The sequence below is a fragment of the Carassius gibelio genome, chromosome B21 (assembly GCF_023724105.1).
Source record: "Carassius gibelio isolate Cgi1373 ecotype wild population from Czech Republic chromosome B21, carGib1.2-hapl.c, whole genome shotgun sequence".
Lineage (NCBI taxonomy): Eukaryota > Metazoa > Chordata > Actinopteri > Cypriniformes > Cyprinidae > Carassius > Carassius gibelio.
Genome location: NC_068416.1, coordinates 26,324,294 through 26,345,297, shown reverse-complemented (window position 1 = coordinate 26,345,297; position 21,004 = coordinate 26,324,294). Strand labels below are relative to the sequence as shown.

At 35.3% G+C, this 21,004-nt stretch overlaps 1 protein-coding gene across 6 annotated transcripts in view; it reads left to right on the top strand.

The window, feature by feature from the left end:
- Positions 1-21,004, top strand: part of sema4d (sema domain, immunoglobulin domain (Ig), transmembrane domain (TM) and short cytoplasmic domain, (semaphorin) 4D) — a 54,235-nt gene that overhangs the window by 7,000 nt on the left and 26,231 nt on the right. For 3 of the 6 annotated variants that reach the window (XM_052588007.1, XM_052588008.1, XM_052588003.1), the window contains exon 2: positions 5,273-5,356. In XM_052588007.1, the coding sequence (XP_052443967.1) occupies positions 5,319-5,356 (38 nt within the window). In that variant the 5' untranslated portion in view covers positions 5,273-5,318. Of the gene's footprint in view, positions 1-2,385; positions 2,673-5,272; positions 5,357-16,521; positions 16,593-21,004 lie in introns of all 6 variants that reach the window. The other 3 variants (XM_052588006.1, XM_052588004.1, XM_052588005.1) reach the window with 3 other exon arrangements.

Below are 21,004 nucleotides of genomic sequence, written 5' to 3'. Positions count from 1 at the left end.
GCTCAAAATATTTTTATATTTCATACTTTTATATTCATTTTCTAACATTATCTTCTATAACTCAGCATAGAAAATGAGTATACTCTTATAAGTAATTAAATAGTTTGGTAATAATATTGTGCATATCTAATCAAAACACCACGCTCTGCTAATCTGATTTAGCTCTTCTTTTTTTCTGACTCTATTTAATTGCTAGATCCACACAGAGCAGGTTGTGAGATCAACTCAAGTTTTGCGTTCTGTTCAGGAGTCTGTGTTGTCGTCCCTTGTGTAGTGGTTAAATTTAGGATAGAAATGCGATAAGAGTGGATCAGCTTGAAACCAGAACTCTGCCCAGCCCTGGTTAGAGAGCCGACCGGTCCGTCTCTGTGCACGGAGGATACACCATGACCCTGCAAACAATAGAAACACAGCAAACACTGACCCAGCCCCCTCTGTGCTGCATGTGCATTGATTATATTCTGCTGTCAGCCGTCTCAAGTGTGCACGACCATGCACACACACACACACACACACACACACACACACACACACACGTGCATGCATGCAAGCGCACCAGCTGATCTGCCGTTATTGTTTTGCACCTGTCACAGAGGCTTCAAACGGTGTGTGTGAGCATATTATTATCTGACATTCATATTTAATTGTTGCTTTGACTGAGAGTGAACGTTGAGGTTAAACCGTCTTGATTTGAGAGCCATTTCTGCACGACTGTGACGTTTGGCACATGCTCTTCCCAGAGAGAGAGAGAGAGAGAGAGAGAGAGGGAGAGAGAGAGAGAACGAGAGGGGATGGAGGAGGTGTGAATGTCTTTCTGCAGTTCAGATCTCCACAGCTAGACACAACCATCAACCTTTATGACACAGTAGATTGCAGGTTTACTCTAAATTATACACACGTCTGGATGCAAACAGACATGTATGAGACCAGCAGAGACCAGATTCTTGCTTGGTTTTTTGCATCTTTGTGCTTTTGTGGTCGTCTTCTGTGAGCTTCAGAGCGTCTTTACCAGCACTTGGTGAGTTTCTGTAATGCCTTTTGTTTTGCGAGGTGTTATTGCATGAATATTGTGAATTGAACATATATAGACAGTAGATGAATTGGATGTTTGAATTGGATTGGGCATTTGGTGAGTTTAAATAGTGTTTCTTGGATGTTTTTGGATGCATATTGCACATTTTAATTACTTAAGCAGTAGATTTGCTGATAACTTGCAAATTTGGTGGCTATTTTAGTTATTTCTTTTAAGGCATTTGGTGAGTTTAAATAATGTTTTTTGGGGATGTTATTGGATGCAAATTGCAAATTGAACATAGTAGATTAATTGCAGACTTGCACATTTTATAGATTCTGTTGAATGATTGAAGGCATTTGATGAGTTTTAATACTAACATTAAATTTAATTTAATTTAATATAATAATGTTTTTGGATGCATTTCGCATATTTCAATAACAAGCAATAGATTAGTTGCACATTTTATAGGTTCTGTTGGTTGTTTTTTTTAAGACACTTGGTCAGTAATAATTCTTGTTTTTGGGGATATTATCGGATGCATGTTGCTAATTTAAATAACATACAGACAATAGATCAGTTGAGAACTTTCACATTTTACAGATTCTGTTGATTATTTGACTGTCTTTGATTAGATTTTTAGCGTGTCAAGAGTATTCGTCAAGCATTGCTGTATATATAAGCTTATTATATTTACGTGCATATCCTACATTATTATTCTTCAATTCAAGGACCTTAGCAACTGAAAAGCAAGCACTTGCAACACCCTAAAATCAAGAAAGCATTGCACAAAAAACCCCCAGAAAATATGAAGATCCAGTCTTGTATTGTCTGTGAAATCCTTATGTTTCCTTCAGCTACGTAACACTCCAGTGTAATCAGTGTTTTCTCCCTTCAGTTAATAGTTTGGGTGTGAGGGTCAAAGTGCACAAGAAGTGTAGATGCTGCATGCATTTGCACTGTGGTTATGGAAAACCCTCAACAAAACCTTTGATTTGAGGAATCAAACCACTGCTCATCTAATAGTCATTCTTATTGTGGCGAACCGCAATAATAATTTCATGGGCAAGCATTCAAGATGCAATCAAATGGATGGATAAAATCAAACTTAATATTCTCGTTAAGTCCTAAAATGTTACTTTAAGGAGGTTAAATGTTTTATAAATGTTTTATTTAGATGGAGTTTATGCACATAAGTGTTTGCAAATAGCTTTTTTGTAGAAACCTTGGTTGCAACCTTTTCCTAATGGAATTTAAACTCAAGTTTTAGACGTGGATAATATAATGGCGCCTGGTAAATGAATACTTTTGTGATTCATATGGGATGTATTGGGAGAATTTGATTATGGCTTGTGTTTTCTGTCTGCTTGCAGATTTATATCCCAGTTGAAGCACCTCAGGTTCTTGGAAGCGTTGAGGAATTTCATACCCTCATTGGAAACTTTTGGAAATATAACAATTGGGTCGTCGGCCATATTGTGGAAACCCACAGAACTGGAACGTTTGCGTGTTGTGAATGTTCCATTCCGAGCGTATCCTCATTCCTGGAGCAGTGTATTGAAGGAAAAAGAAGCATTTGACATTTAGTGGCTCGTTGCATTCTGGGAGAGCCCTGCAGGGATCAATAAACGTTTGGGTAATTAGCTGCCATTCCTCTGAGGTGAGGAGGACTCTGCGTCTGTATGGAAATCCAGGATTGTTTCCAATCCAGTGGTTCAAAGCAGAGATGTTTGTTTGACACATGCAAATGAGCTTTAATGCCGCTATGCATAAATGTCAAAATGTCTCAATTAATCCCTGATGGTTATTCTTTGTACCTGTATGTTAAACCATGACTTGATGTGATTTATGACGTGATATGTAGCATCATGTGTGGTTGTGTTGTTGGTTTCAGAGTGCAGACAGGCATAAACCCTAATGAGGAGAAGTGGGCCAGACGCCTGCTATACGTTTGTCTCCCAGAGGACTTCAGCGATGTCTCAGACTCGAGCCTCGAGGCGATCTAGAGACAAAACCACATCAAAACACTGAGATGTGTCCTCTAGAGCCGCCAAGAACCAATTAAAAACCAATTAAACAAAGTGATGCAATTAATTAGTGGCTTTTTAATTAGTGGTATCTGTTACTTCACTAAGTGATCAGACTTCAGATTTTTCATATGTAGGGTAATAAAATCACACAAACGATCTTCAGAATATATGCACTACTTTTTATTCATTTAAAGAAATCAATATTTTCTTTTCAGCAAGGATGCATTAAATTGATCTAAAGTGACATTAAAGACATTTATAATATGACAGAAGATGTCTATTTCAAATATAAACTGCTCTTTTGAACTTTCTACTCATTAAAGAGTCCTGAAAAATAAAATGCATCACAGTTTCCAAAAAATCTGAAGCAGTAATCAGAAATGTTTCTTGAGAGGGATCATGTGACACAGAAGAATTTAAAAGTAATGTTGCTGAAAATTCACAGTATTCATTTAGATTTAAAAATATATTCACATAGAAAATAGTTATTTAAATAGGAATAATAATTTAAATTCTTTATACTCTATTTTTGATCAAATAAATGAAAAGACCTTTTAAATGTTAGTGTACTGATCTAGTTTCTTCCTGTGCCTGGTGTAATTGGTCCATTTCATTGGCTTGATGTTGATATACTGAATAATTAATGAAGCTGACAGCATGCTGTAGTTTTAATCTGTTGTTGTCAAATCATCCTGTTGCGCTCATATCTGTTCCAATATAATGATATAAGGGGGAAAAAACACATATAAGCCTTGTAAGATATCGCTCCCTTTTTATCACCACTGATTTATAAAAAAAAAAATTCTGTTCTGTTTCTTTGCATTAAAGGTGTCTATTAATCTATATTTCACTAATGAAGTGCTTGTGCCGTTGTGTTGGTGAATGTGTTTAATATTCTTGTCGTTAATGAGATCAGATTCTCCTGTTCTCTCTGGATTCCTGAACATGTTCTATTCGTTCTCCGGGGTTCCGCTGTCACCATGGCGACGGAATCCCCCTCCAAGCTGGCGGAAACCCTTCTGTTCTTCAGCTGAGGCTAATTGAGAGCGAATCAGTCGTGGTTGTGTGTATCGGCTCGGTGTCGCTCGCTCCGAGCGCCTTTTGTTAGAAGAACAGCTGGGGAACTCATAACAGTTCTAAATCTATTCTATTTCAAATTTACCATGATAATCACAATATCTACCGTGATACAATGTTGATTGTTATTGCTAGAAATAGCTTTGTACTTGTAAATATTGGTATACACAAGGATCTGTTTTACTACATTTCTCAGTGTTACTGCTTTTTAGTATAAAGGCTATTATATTTAATAAAAGTAGGTTAGTATTGATGAACACAATGTTACTTTTCACTGGCAATATTTAAGCTATATAGTTTTAATTTTAATAGTTGGCTGTGTTGATGCGAGTTGAATTAAGTCAGATTTGAATCGCTCATGGACGACTTGCAGAATCGAGACTTGGATTTGAATTGTTCTTTGTCGTTCTTTGTCTTTGTCTGGTTAAACCAGTTTGAATCGTTCTTGTGAGCTGGTCACTCTTTGGGAGTCGTGCTAGTTTTCTCTTGTACGTAAGTCCAGTTGAATTGCTCTTTGGGAGTAAGTTTGATTCACTCCTGATAATCTGATTTGGATCGCTGTTTGGGATTTGGATTGAACTACTCTTTGGTAGTAGGGTTGAATTGCCCTTTGGGTGTCATGTTGAGTCACTCTTTGGGATTCGGGTTTAATTTCTCATGTGAGTCATATTTAATTGCTTTCTTGAGTCGGGTTGAATCACTCTTTAGGATTCAGATTTGAACCTGTAAAGCCAAATGAGTTAGCAAAGCCAACTGAATCATTCTGAATGTTGATGCACTGAATCATTTAAAGTGGATGAAATACACTCAGACTATAGATCTAGTTTTCTACAATGCAGTGCACTGAACTTGACCTTCTGTTTCAAATGAGATGAATTAACCAGAAATAACCAGAAGACTCATTATCTGATCAGCCTGCCAAAAATTGAGACACAAATGGCATTTAAATAACAAAATAACCGTGTTTCTAAGATAACTAGACATGACATGCTACTGTTTGAAAGAGTTGCAAACTGTTTTATGTGCAATAGCATGCGGTGTGACATGCATACTGTGCAGTATCAGGATGTTAGGATTGTATTCTGAGCCTTAGTGTGTACAAGTACATATATATCCCCCTCCTAACGTGAAAGTCCTTGTGTCCTCTCCACAGATCCGATCTTCAGCTGCCTGAGACGTGAACCCCAGAAAGACTCTTAATGAATCGGTATTCGTCCCTCGATGCCATGGCGTTCAAGTGAGTAGTTGTTTTCAGCATCTGTATGTTGAATGCGTCCTCTGTCGTCCTGCTGCTTCTCCTGTATGATCTCAGTCACTATCATCAGGTTAGCAGGGATGCATGTTTACTTCTTCAGGCTAATGCATTGAAAGTGTTGGCATATAAAGGGTCTATTCTCTTGGCAGAGTCAAGTTTTCTGACGCTTAATGCTTGTTGGCTGCTCACTTGTTTTTCTGTTCGGCCTAAATTCCTGTTTTCGTTCTTTATTTCCCTTTTTCTCTTTCTTTCCTGCTTGCCTTTGCCAGTTAGAAGACAATAAGGAATGGAAAATATGACTGTCTTCAGAAGATGTTGGTTAGATGAGGATATTTTGAAAGAGTTTGACACACAAATTGAGCCTTTTTGACAATGCACTGTCTATGGGCTGAAATGCTCTCTATGCAAGCATTGGTGCATTCTGAAATGTTTTGGAACCACAATTCATAATGGAGTGCAAGTGGTATTGGAAAAATATTTATTATTAATTTAATAATATTTAAATATTCTGGGATGCAGAATTTTTCATTTACATTTATTTTTTATTTTTTGCACACAGGAATTTTCAACTGTTTAGTTAAATAGTTATATTTAATTAATAATTATAGAATAATTTGTGTTTGTGGGGGGGCAGTTACATCTGCATAGAAAATAAAAAAAATATTTAAAGCCAAAATATTCAAAAACTTACCATACTTTTAGCCATTAAATTTTTTTATGATGATAGTTTTGTAAAAAAAAAAAAATATTTAACAAATATTGTGAATTTGTAAAATGTTTTTTTTTCTGTTTTATTAAAATTTTAGTTCAAAGTTAGTTTTTAAGTTAATTTGGTCATTTTAAGTCATGTTTTAAAATGTTTATATATATTATTATATATATACATATTTATATGCTTATGTTTTTTTTTTATCAGATAAAACCAGTGAAATAAGCCATGCTTTTCAGGATTGAGCAAATTAATTTTGAATCTTTAAAATAAGATGCTGAACCACTATCGTGAGCTGCTCATGTGTAAATGAACACAATGCTGCACTTCGCTGAAACATGCAGCTCATATATTTATTTAATTAAAATGTAGCCTTTGATTGATTTGCATGAAGCCATATCATGGCATTGTTTTTCTTCTGATAAATCAGGGATCAAGTGTCAACGTCTGCATAGAATTGGCATAAGATTTTTCTTCATGCTCTGCAGAATTCTAATAGTCCTGCGGCTTGCTTTTATTTTATTTATTTTTTATGCAAAGGCATTGGAAAACTTTGACTGATTTAAATAATCAAGCAAACTGATGAATATTTAATATCCATGAAAGTAATGTGATGCATCATTTTGATTTGGAGCAAAGTGCTTCTCAAACATGCTGATGTTAGTGTCTCTCTAGTGCAGAATGGCTCTTGATGTCAGACTTTCACAAATGAAGTTGTCTGTCACGCTGACGTCTCTGTTAGTGATTGAAGGCTGTCCGCCGTCTCACATGTACACGAACTACCGCTTCCATTCTGTGGAGAGTGTTGCATCAGCTCTTGGAAATTTAGACGGATTGCTGAAACTGTCATCATTTAATGCATTTTCCCTGGTTTTCAGATGAACAAGCGAATAGTTCATAGCCATTATTTTCTAACAGTGTCAGCAGTCCTGAATCAGAGCTTGCTGTCTGTTTGAGATGGTGTTTCAGTTTGCATGAAAGATCTTGAGCATTCGTCTCATAGAAACTAGATCTATAGTTGGGAGAATTGCATTTTTTATTCAATTATGTACAGTATATTATGCTATATTGTGTATGTAGTCATGACTTGTGACTGACAGGCATGAAGTACAACATGCAGTGAACTATATTGACAATACAACACAATCTCATTTCTCAATTTACAGCAAAAGTTTCCATTAAAATGGTACATTATCATTGTCTACTATTATTGAATAATATTATTTGCAATTAATCTTATTGGACTACATCTGGGGTAAATTCCAGTGTTGTTTTAGCATTGGTGAGATACTGTTATAATTGTATTTATAAATATTTTTAATATTCACTCTTTGTGAATCTGCCCCACATTTTTGAAAGGGTTTTGTTTCACAATCCTCTCCAGGGTGTGGTTATCTCTATTGCTTGTAAACTTTTTTCTACCACATCTTTTCCTTCCCTTCACCTCTCTATTAATGTGCTTGGACACAGAGCTCTGGGAACAGCCAGCCTCTTTTGCAATAACCTTTTGTGTCTTGCCTTCCTTGTGTAAGGTGTCAATGGTCGTCTTTTGGACAACTGTCAAGTCAGCAGTCCTCCCCATGATTGTGTAGCCTACAGAACTAGACTGAGAGATCATTTAAAGGCATTTCAGGTGTTTTGAGTTAATTAACTGATTAGAGTGTGGCACCAGGTGTCGTCAGTATTGAACCTTTTCACAATATTCTAATTTTCTGAGATCCTGAACTTGGGATTTTCCTTAGTTGTCAGTTATAATCATCAAAATTAAAAGAAATAGACATTTGAAATGTATCAGTCTGTGTGTAATGAATGAATATAATATACAAGTTTCACTTGTTTAATGGAATTAGTGAAATAAATCAACTTTTTGATGATATTCTAATTATATGACCAGCATCTGTGTATTCATAGAATAGTATTAACAAATATTAATATTAAAAAACTTAACAATATCGTATTAATATTAATTATTAGTAATATTATTCATTATCATATTATTGGCATTATTATTGAGTATTTTTAATAACTAAAATAATATTTAACCGTATTTATTATTATATTATTTCTTAAATGTGGTATTATTTTAAAAACTTTACAATGAAAAGAGTTGAGATGTCAAGTTTGATCATTCTTTCCTCAGATACTGCTGAAAGCGTCAAACTTGTTGAGGAGTTGTTGAAAAAGATCAAAAGTAACCTAGCAACTGGCGCGGGCATCTGATTTGAGGCCCCCGATCCAGCCGTCCTTTGTATTGCCTGCACTCGTGGGTTTTTATCAGCACAGTTGTTTGTGTGGAGGAATGATAAATGTGCTGCTAAAAAGACGTGAAGAAAACACAGAGTACGAGAATGAGAGATGCTCGCTGTCATCGGATCTGAAACAAAGACGCTCTACACAAAACTACTTGAGATTCATGTCTGTCTGAATGTCTGTCTCTCTCTCTCTCTCTGTCTCTCTCTCTCTGTCTCTCTCTGTCTGTGTGTGTGTGTGTCTCTCTCTCTCTCTGTCTCTCTCTCTGTCTCTCTCTGTCTGTGTGTGTGTGTCTCTCTCTCTCTCTCTCTCTCTCTCTCTCTCTCGTTTCTGAGTCAATATTGACAGAGATTTCTTGAGAGGACAGTCATTTTCTTTTTAGTTTAAGACAGTTCAGTTATTGAATGTAAATTGTAAACAAAGGATAAAAAGATTAAATTAATAAAAATGTAAATGAATAAATATGTCATGAATAAAATGTAATCACATTGTGGGAAAAAATGAACCAATGAAAGGGAGCATCCCATTCTCGTACTCTGTAAAAAAAAAAAAAAAAAAAAAAAATCAATATTAATTGAATGCAAAATTAAATGAAAAACTAGTGTCACAAATAAACAAATATCTAAAAAATAGAAGATCTTGAAGACATAAATATTTAAAATTACAATGATTTAGTCATTTGCTCAAAGATCATGATTCTTCAGTGTTTTCCAGAAGATAATTAACTGCTGATATTTCTTCAAATACTAGTTGTTTACTATACAAAATCATGGTAAGAGGTCAAGGGTTGATGAGTTCAGATGGTCTTCTCTTCGTAGACTCAATGCTGTTTGAACGTGTTGTTTTGTGATGGATCATGTGGTTTTTTTATGTGTGTTTCTGTCTGTAAATCCAGTTTTGGCTTCTTGTTCACGGTAAACAGAAATCCCATCACTCTCAGGACAAACCCTTGTAATCCCCTTCACACTGTAGCCCTGCAGCTGTAAATTAAAAGCTTAAAAGTGTTGTTGTTTTCTGGAAATATGGTTGTTTTTTTGGAGCAAAAAGTTTTTTTGAGAGCTTCATTTCAAGATCATGTGACCTTGATTTAGGCGTAGGTCAAAGGTCAAGCTCCTCTGACCCATCAGCTCCAGGCTGCCGTAACATCTCTGATTCAGTCCAATCAAACGGGAAGCAGCTGCGATGTCAGACTGAATAATTTGGAGATATCAATTGTTTTCTGAAGTCTAAAGGAAATCTGGAGTTGCTCGAGAGGGAAATAATAAATGTCATTTGTTGCTTTGTTGAATCACTTCTTCCTCTGTGGAACAACAAAAGGATGCTTTAGACAGATCGTTCATGCTGCTTTTATCCGCGTAATGAAAATTAATGGGGACTTTGGCTGACGTTTAGCTTTAAAAATGACCGAAAAGAGTAGTTTGCATGACTTGCCTCAGTGTCACATGATCACTTTATGTGAGAAGCAGAGTGAAATTTAAGTTGCTCACTGAAATCTGTGCCAAAAAACAGTTGGTTGTTCTTGTTTGTAGGGCTGCACAATTTAGCCTAAAATGTATATGATAAAATAAAATATGATTTGATATATGATGATGCTTGTGATTTTAATAATAATAATATTCAATATAATTATTATGTTTAAAATAATTTGATTTGTGTAGTACAGTAAAATGTAGCTCAAAGTGTTTTTCAGGCTGGTATATGAAAAATACAGAAAAATAGTAATAAAAACATTGGAAAACAATTATATAATTTTTTTTATTAAATAAGAAATTCACATGGTAATAATGCACTGTAAAATATAATAATTAATAACAATATAATGATTATAATTCTAAAATGCATTAAATAAATAATTATAATAAAATGCAAAATGCAGCTTATGAAAAGAAAGTAAGAAATAAGAAAATTAAAAATATATTTTTTAAATTAATTCATATTTCAATATTTCACTGTAAAATATTGATTATTAAATAAACATATAATCACTATAATTGTAGTACAGCTGTAAAATTACAATACATTTTTAAATGTTGAACCATCAAGTTTTGATTTGTGGAAAATGCTTGATGGAAAATTTGATTTATATATATATATATATATATATATATATATATATATATATATATATATATATATTTGTTTTTTTGCTGCAAATGTAATAAACACACCAAGCCATTTGGTAATTTGGTTTTCTTTTGAGTAATTGTGCAACTCTACCCTCAACTATATCCCTGAAATTGTTTATGGCATGATAATAACCAGGTTTAATGTCAGTGGACAAGAAATAGAATGCTGTGAATTAAATCAAGTGGAAACTTTGAGATTTATGCTGGAATGGAAGTTTTTTAGCGGAAATATTAACTTCAAACCGAAGGAGGTCTTCAAATGAGGGTGAGAACATGACCAAACTCTTCAGTCTTTTTTTTCATGGACGAGGAAACTCAAGTTGATTAAAGTGAAAAAGTGAAAAAGTGAAGTGACATTCAGCCAAGTATGGTGACCCATACTCAGAATTTGTGCTCTGCATTTAACCCATCCGAAATGCACACACACAGAGCAGTGAACACACACACACACACACACTGTGAGCACACACCCGGAGCAGTGGGCAGCCATTTATGCTGCGGCGCCCGGGGAGCAGTTGGGGGTTCGATGCCTTGCTCAAGGGCACCTAAGTCGTGGTATTGAAGGTGAAGAGAGAACTGTACATGCACTCCCCCCACCCACAATTCCATCCGGCCCGAGACTAGAACCCACAACCCTTCGATTGGGAGTCCAACCCTCTAACCATTAGGCCACAACTTCCCCCTAGCAACTCCTCTCTATCTCCTCTAAGAGTTAACAATATCAACTAATATAACAATATCATGCTCTTGTTTTGCATTGCCACAGTCGTCTTCTCATCAATCACACACTTTTGTTTTCCGATCTGCTCGCTAACAATCAAATAGTCGTCTCCGTCTTGAATAATAGCAGTCCTCCATTATGAAGAGGGCGACCCGTGACATCTTCACTTCCTCCGGCTCTGTTTGAGCGTGAATGACGGCTCTATTGCAGGATGTTGTGTGTGACGCGGTGCTCGATATAAAGAAACGTGACCTTTGACTCGTAGCTCATCAGTTTTAGTCCGTTGTCAGTGATCTGACAGGAAGTCCCGACACCTGCCACAGCGGGACGAGAAGCACCAGAAGAAGGACGCTCTGAATGTAATTCATAAAAAGCAGATGTAGAAATATTTTTTGAAAAAGTTGGATTTTACATTTAATCATTTAACAGACACTTTTATCCAAAGCAACTTACAAATGAGAACAGTAGAAGCAGTCAGGTCAACAAGAGAACAACAACAGTATACAAGTGCCTTGAGAAGTCTCAGTTAGTCTAGTACAGAACGCATAGCCAGGTTGTTGTTGTTTTGTTTTTTTTATAAATGAAAAGACAAGAAAAGGAAAAGTGCTGGTATTAGTTGCTTGAATGCTGGCGAAAAAATGAGTCTTTGGATGTTCCTTGAAAATGAGTAAAGACTCAGCTGTACGAATTGAGTTTGGGAGGTCATTCCACCATAGCCAGTGTAACCTGATGAGGAGAGGAGTAACGTGAGCTTTTTTTTGGCTCATTGAAGACAACCCCTAGCTGCTGCATTCTGGATCATTTGCAGAGGCTTGACAGTACATGCAGGAAGGCCCGCCAGGAGAGCATTACAATAGTCAAGTCTGGAGAAAACAAGAGCTTGGACAAGAAGCTGGGTTGCTTGCTCTGACAGGAAGGGTCTAATCTTCCTAATGTTGTGTAAGGAAAACCTGCAGGACCGGGTCATTGTAGCAATGTGGTCTGTGAAGCTTAACTGATGATCCATCACAACTCCTAGGTTTCTGGCTGTCCTCGAAGGAGTAATGGTTGATGAACCCAGCTGTATAGAGAAGTTGTGGTGAAGCAATGGGTTAGCTGGAATCACCAGGAGTTCTGTCTTTGGAAGGTTAAGCTGAAGGTGATGGTCATTCATCCAGCTAGAAATGTCGCTCAGACAGGCTGAAATGCGAGCAGCTACCGTCGGGTCATCAGGCTGGAATGAGAAGTAGAGTTGGGTGTCATCAGCGTAGCAGTGATAAGAAAAGACATGCTTCTGAATGACAGATCCTAATGATGTCATTTAGATGGAGAAGAGAAGTGGTCCAAGTACTGAGCCTTGAGGAACCCCAGTAGCAAGGTGTTGTGACTTAGAAACATCACCCCTCCAAGACACACTGAAGGATCTGTTAGAGAGGTAGGACTTAACCTACAGGAGTGCTGTTCCAGAGATGCCCATCTTTCTGAGGGTGGACAGGAGAATCTGGTAATTAATGGTGTCAAAAGCAGCAGACAGGTCCAGTAAGATGAATACTGAGGATTGAGTGGCCACTTTTGAAGCCAGATTGGTTATTATTGGCAGATTTAGAGATGGTTTCTTGAGCAGTGGGCTTACCCGAGCCTGCTTAAATGCTGAGGGAAATGTTCCAGAGTGAAGAGAGGAGTTGATAACGTGAGTTAGCGAAAATATGACTGAAGAAGAGATCGCTTGAAGGAGGTGATTGGGGATTGGATCAAGTGGTAGGATGTAGGATGGTTGGACAGGAGAAGTTTGGAGACATTCAATTTTAATGGATTTAATTGTTTCAAGTTGTTATAATTTCGAATTGTTACTATTATCTTTCTTTCTATTTATAAAGCACTTTCACACAACTACTAGTAGATCCAAAGTGCTGCACAATACAGCTAAAATAAATCAAATAAGAAACCACAAAACATCAAAACGCAATATAACAATGCAATTGACATGGCTAGATAAAAGCTATTGACAAAATGTTTTTTTAAGTAGATATTTAAATACTTGCAAAGAGGGCACAGCTGTTTTAAAAGCTTGTAATTTGTTTCATTGACTAAATCCAGCAACAGCGAAGGCACAGTGAAGGCTGTCTCTCTACTTTTCTCAAATTGCCTATGCTTTTCTGTGTCAGCCGTGCCACAAGGATGCTCTGTTTTCTTTCATATCAAAGTATAAATACAAACAGAAACAGAAGAGCATAAGCAGTTTGAGTGATGTGGAGAGACACAGAGGAGACAAAGGAATTGTTGAATAAAGTCGTTATTTTAGTTTTATTCGCATACAAAAAGTTGTCGCTTCATAATGTTGCGCTTGAACCACTGTTGGCAGATGGACTATTGTGACAATGCTTTTGATAATTTCTGGACCTTGACTGTGTAACTTGCATGGCAGTCTATGGGACAGTTACAAGTCTCCCGGTTTTATCCAAAATATCTTCAATTGTGTTCCGAAGACGAACAAAGCTTTTACAGGTTTGGAGCTAGATAGGGGTAAGTGATTAATGACAAACATCCCTTTGATATACCTCACTTGATATAATGATAAACAGTAGTATTTAACTGAAGATTCACTTGTTACAAAAATTTTAAAACCTTTCAAGTGAATTGATTATTTGAAACTTTTTGGTGTGTGTGAAAAAAACCGAAACACATTTACTAGAAACTAAATTTGTCAGTCCTACATGCCACATACTAGGAAAGTGTTTTTGATGACTTCATTATGACGGTATGTAAACTATGATGTAAATTTTTGTTGCATTATACTGCACCTTGTTGGAAGAAGTAGCTTTTTAGTAGCTCTGATGCTCTGCTAATGAGGTCTGAGTTCATTACACCTAAATATCAACACTCATATCAAACCACATTTTCCGAAAACAAGTTTCTCAGGTAGTTGTGTTCCTCTACTGACCCATTGATCCATCTGAGGTTAATGCTGATATATGCGACTCTTCTCAGACCAAACAGACAGACGTTTGTAAGGATGCATCACTCAAATGGAGCGCTGAATCAAATTTAGACTGACATCAGGAAGAAGTTAGCATGCAGCATAATGGGTAATTGGGAAGGGGCCTGTGTGTTTGTGTGCGCTGGCATTACGTCCGCATGACTTGCTGTGATTGTCTCTGGCTGGTTTATTCACCCCTCGACTCAGTCCTGTTAACGACGCTTGAACGCTTTCTCTTTGACCTACATTAAAGTGTGTTGCTGATTGTTTCTTCTGCAAAGGGTAACGATTTTGGTGATATTAACCAGAACCAGAACTAATCAAGAACATAGGAGCAACTTGTTGGTTTTCAGCTTGTTAGTTTGATTTTTGAAGCACATAGAAGTTTGTTAAAGACTAGTCTATGTCTGTGGTGGTTTATCTGGTTACTAAAAGCACATGGAGAAGGAAACTTACCACACATCAGAAGTAAATATGGACAATTGAGCCTATTCCCAATAAAGATTGACCGATAATCGGTTTTAATGATATTTACTTTTGTTTGTAGAACTGCAAAATGTAGTGGAAAAGTTTTTAAATAATAATAATAATAATAATAGTAGTAATGAATAATAATAATAATAATTATTATTATTATTAGAAGTAATAATAACAATAATCATAATTTCTACGTACGACAACAACAATAATATTTTTTTATAATAATTTTATTTGTATAGCACCTTTTATACACAAAATGCTACTCAATGTGCTTCACAGGGTGCCATATGAAATATGAAAAAATAGTAATAAGATAATTTAAATGACTGAAGTGAAAAATAAGAAAATATTTTATAATATTAATAAAATTAGAATACATAATAATAATAATAGTAATTATCATTATTATTGTTAATTATTATTAGTTATAGTATTTTATGGTATAATTATATTAATACTAAATTGTTTAGTGTAAATATCTGTAAAACTGGTTATCGAACTAAATTGCTTACGGTACATTATCGGTCAAAACCAATTAATGGTTTCTCCCTCAATGTGCTTTTAGCAACCAGATAAACCACCTCAGTCCTTAAACCACAGATATTGAAGCAGTTTTCTTAATCAGATATCGGTTTTATAATATTAAACCGATAAACACCATATCTAAAGTGACCAACTAAAACTTACTCTTTGTTTTGCATCCGGTACTTTAAACTGTAGTTAAAAATGAATTTTTACATATGTTAAAAGTTTATAAACTCCCTTGTTGTTTATTTACATGTATGTTCTTGATTTGAAAATATTTAACTTATTTTATTTTATTTTTTTGCTTATTATATTTGCTAATGCTTGCTATTGTAAAAACACATGCTATGTTTTAGTGTTGTGATATGAAAATGAAGTTAAATGCAAACAGAGGTAAAACATTAAATAAATATGGGTTGTCTGACAAATAATTAATTGCAATTATAAAAAACAATATCGGTTTAAATGCTTAAATGGCTCTTTTATATTGTAAGTGTTTTACAGTCAGAAACATCATCTAGTCAATGAAGCATGACGTTTCTGCACTTAGTATTTGCATGCTTGCATGAATGATGCTTTTGTATTTGAGACGTTCTGTTCATGAGCAGCAGGTTGTGTGCTGAAGGAAATTGCTGCAAGTTATCAAATCTAAATGTAAATGAATGTGTAAAGCTGCTGAGCCAAACTTCCTGTGCCTTTAAGTGAATGGTAGTGAATCATGACCTGTTTCTGAGGACGGTATCATGACATGTGCATTTGCAGACCCATGATGTTTCATCAAACATGTTAGAGTACTTTGGTACTGTTTTTTTAGACTGTAATTTTATTAATGTGTTTTATTAATGTGTTGTTTATTAATGTTACTGCTATCTGATCTTGATCTGATCTTGCATCTATCCAGATATCTGTTCTTACATCTCTATCTCTATGATTGCTTTGCTTCAGATTCGACACATTATATCCTCTGTTGATTGTGTGAACATTTCAAAACACGCTTTAAAGTCCACTTGAGTGTTTTATGACTCTTAAGATGTTGCTAAGTCTCCAAATCAGGCAATTAAAGCCACTGATGTAAAACCTCACCTGTCTGCTCTTAGTGTCACATCCAGATCTTTCTGTACAGTGTTTTAACTCCAAGTCAAAACACACACACGTTCACAATTTCATTAATGTTAACATCATATGGGTTTAAAATAAGTGCTAGTATTTTATAGATTGCATCCTGAGGAATAAGCATCTGTGTTTGTTTAGATGCTGTCCTTCCTTTGCTCTCATGTGCTGTCTCTGTGTATTTCCACTACTTCTGTGTGATTTCACTCTTTAACACGTCAGTGTGTGACTCCATGATAACCCTCTCCTCATCTCTGTGTCTCTCTTCAGCCGGCGTCTTTTGTAATTCTCTCTGAAGGACGGATCTTCAGGTGTAGTCGAGCGTCGTGGGAGAGTTACAGGTCAGAAATCCCTCCCCTGTCCCGTGTGCTTTGGGGCTTTCGCTCGCTCTCATTGGCTGAGCTGTGTGCGATGACATCACTGCATGAAGCTGACGGACGGATCCTCCTGTCGCTTTAAACCTGCTGCATGCTTATTTTTCCTCATTTTGATCTTCTGCTTGAGTTGGAAACCCTGCTTGTCCATCCCAAGTGATTTTTTTTTGTGTGTTGAGATTTCTTTCCCTCATTTTTCCTGCAGTTTACCTTCTTTTCTTCATTTGCAAAAGTCCACAGAGTGCGTTTGTTTAATCTTTTCTGTCTGGCTTCTGGCTCTTTGCCTTTTATTTGGTGATGTGTGTTTGAGTTTGTTTTTGTGAGTCTCTCCCTCCTCTCTAATATCCTGCTTGTGCTTGATCGCTATAGTAAAGTGACGTTATGATGTTATTGATCAGTTAACTAATACTATGCTAACAGCAGTGTTATTTTAGTGTCAGTATTTTCCTTTTAATGTTTTTATTTTTATAATGTCCTTATTATTCTTATTTTCTTTCATTTTAATTTTACTAATTACTAATTGTTTTTATCAAATGTCTATAATTTGTATTTATTTCAGTTTTAGTTACTTAATACATTAAGTTAAACTAAATGGGGGAAAAGTTTGCTTTAACAAACAGAGGACAGTTATTTTTGACATTTATTTTTTTCCCTTTACTATAATAGCTGTTTATTTATAAAAAAAATTTTTTACTGTAATATCTATCTGTTAATTTAACAAAAAAAATTTTTTTACTAATAATTTACTAAAAATAAAATTTGTATTATTTAATTATGGTCTATTTTAATTATTTTATTTATTGTTATTTTATTTTATTTATATTTAATTCTGTACGCTCAATTTATATTTAATTTATATTTTAATAAAAAATAAATGTTTCATATTTGTATAGTTTTAATGAAATATTTATATTTATCTAATTTATTTTAATTTGTTTATTTTAATTTTTACTTTTATCTCTATTAATTTTTTTTATTTCTTTTATTTACATCTTTTAAAGAACAGAAGTTGTATTTCCCATGCAAAACTCATCACCAAAATGACAGGGTATTCTGAATGGTGGCTAGGTTATTGTATTTTATTTTTTTTTCTGTCCATCATGAAAAGAGTCCTTTACCCTCATAATCTTCTAGTCTCTATATATGGCTTATTTTTAATTTTTTTGATCCAAAAGCTGAAAACGGTGCGTCTGATCACATAAAGTAAAGCACCAGCTCCCCTCTCTCGCCTCGTTCGTGTTCTGGATCTGAGTTGAGAGAGATTTGCAGCACATTCTTCAGTGGAACTCGATCTAGAGTTCAGCGACGTGATGAGATCCGCTGTGTTCATCAGAGCGAGCTGTAATCCTCATGCGATAGTTTATTGTTCCTGGGACGTGAGTATTTAAAGTGACGTGCAGTTCTTGGCCAGAACTCATTGCATTGTGGGCCGTCAGAAGTCTGGAATGAAACGTATCAGTGTCTGGCTGTCAAAATGAGCATTTCCTCTCATGTTTGCCAAGTCCCAGGCGAACACTGCGGAGGTGCTGGAAGAGCCGGAGGATGCTGGGAGTTTTCACAAAAGAGCCCAGAAGGGCTTTTTGTCCCTCCTGAACCTTAAATCCGAGCGTGAAATCGCTGTCATGCTAAAGATGGTGCCGTGTTACAATACTGAGCATGGAGTGTGACAGTGAGGAGCGTCGTGGGGTTTTACTCTTGTTTTAAAGACTCGTCAGGGCAGAAAAAGGCACCTTAATTAACAGGAAACAGACTGATGTGTCATACAATAAAACCGCTGTGTTTGTGGAGCTGCTTCAGCGCGGCCCACCGTGAGCGGATTTATTCACTGTTTTTTTTTTCTTTAACTATCTGCAATGGGGTTTGAATTCATTTCAAGTCTTCGTAATTTAAAAAGGGTCATTTTAAACATTTGTGACTTTGTTTTTCCGTATATAATGTTGTTAGGGTTTCGTGCTTAAATAACAGTCAATTTAAATAGCAATTTAAAGTTTAAATGTAACGTTTTTGTGGCCATTGACACTTTGAATGAGACTACTGATATATAAATACATGTATTATTATTATTATTATTATTATTATATCCAACCTAATTTAAATGCACATAAATATAAAAAATACAAACATACAACAATAACAATAAAAATGAAAATTATTTTAATTTAAATGATGGATGAATGGATGGATGGATTATATATTTACTCATCAATTAAAATGTTTTTAAAAAGGTATTTTTAAAACTGCTCTGTACAATGATTCATAGTCCTACAATTAAAATATTAACACTCCAGTCATCAATAAAAATTTGTAAAATAAAAATATATTTTTTTAAACACCAACTTTCAAAAACAACCTGTTTAACACGAAATATGTTTTTTTTTTCACTTTGTAGTATTAGAAATATTAATGGAATAAACTAAACCGTTAAAGCTTTATAACATTCATTTGTAATATGTTAATGTTTTTAAATTATGTATAAATACATTTTCAATATATAACACATACGGCATTGAAATCTATTGAATTGTGATGTATCATTTAGTTTTTTACAAGCAGTAATTACTGTCATTGATTTTCAGTAAATAGTCTGTGTGGCTTGGTTAGAGAGTTGTGAATGTGAGATTGTCACAGTAAATGAGGCTCTTTTGTTATAAAACTGGAACAAAAACCCTGTTGTGCACGACAGATAGATACTGAATCCAGAAATGCTGACAGAAACTCAATCTTTCTGCTAGTTTCAGTTTTTGTCTGTCAGTTTTATTGCTGTTCATCTGAAACTCTGCTCGTGTCGTGAGGAAGCACGGGCCGTAATATAAGCCACCCCTAAACCTGATCGCCCACTGTGTGAGATGTATTTATATTCAGAGAGAAACTGAAGATTCCACACACACACACACACACAGTGTTAATGACACACACTCACGATGACCACCTCTCACTGAAAACAATCCAGTCTTGTCAAGGTTAGAGGCTTTCTCACAGCACCTGTGCTTGGACATCACCGTCCAGACTCCTGCCTCTGATCTCTGCCGCCGGGGAATATTAATAACCCGTGAAGATCTAAGATCAGTTCCTCCTTATTCTCACTCTGCTCTGTTTTACAGAGAGTGGTCCTCTTCTGAAGAGCTTTCAGTCTGTATTTCAGTCACTGGTAGCTCCTGAATAGTCAAAGTCACACAAAACCCCTCATTTCCAGACTTAGTCACACTTTGTAACTGAATTTCACTGCATTAGAAGTCAAAATGATTGCATATCTCTCATGCATCACAACAACGTAAAGTTTTAAAATTAACTTAAAAGTTCTGCTGAATAATAATGTATTGTAATACTTTATAACATCATCGGAACTTAAAGATGTTTTTTTTTAGCATATGAACTTAAAGATTCTTTGTGGAATCATATGAAGTTTAAAAAATGTATAGCATCATGGGAAATTTCTGAAATTGCACTATGACATCAGAGGAACTTAAACGTTCTCTTGTAGTATCATTGGAATTTGTTTATGACATCATGATCTTAAAGATTCTTTTATGGAAATAGAGGAATTGAAAGGTTCATATGAGGAATTTTAGCAACTTAAAGGTTAATTTGTGACATCTGAGGAACTCAAAGGTCCTTTTATAGAATTTTAAGAATTGAAAGGTTCTTTTATGGAATTTTAGAAACTAAAAGTTATTTTATGACATTTTAAGAACTTAGATTTTATTATGGACTTAAAGAAACTTAAACATTCTCTTATGGAATTTTAGGAACTTTAAGGTTTTTTTATGCAATTAAAGATTATATTTTGTAATAAAGCTTCATTAATGACATTGCAGGAACTTAAAGTTTCTTTATCAACGTAGGAACTTATGTTTTCTTAAAGCATTAAAATGTTCTTTTAGAACTGTCTGTAAAACCCTTTTTTGGAAGCTTAGTTTTTTTAAGTTTGAACATGCAAATGTTGAAAATGAAGTTTTTAATTTGACTCTTTTGATGGAGCAGCAGAGGTAGTCATTATATTTTACAGCACAGTGACACAAGTGTGTGTGTGTGTGTGTTTATCCTCTTAAATGCACCTCACTTTCCTCACATGTGATTTGTGCTCAGTGCTGCAGCTCATGAACAGCGTGTGTATTATAAAGGTCTCCGTAGCTCTGCCTAAATATACGTTTTTACAGGGACTGACCCTTCATCTGGCTTTGGTGTGGTCGCGTCAGCACTGCACAGATGGACGGCTGTAATTACATGAGAAGCTGCTATTTTCTGTCCTTTGCATTGGGTTTCCATTACCTACAGTTTCTGTCCTCAAGTTATTTAAGGCATGACTGTAGCTGTGCTGCAGCTAGTTTTATTTAGATGGATATTCTAAAGCATTTCCCAGCTCTATATACAATACATAC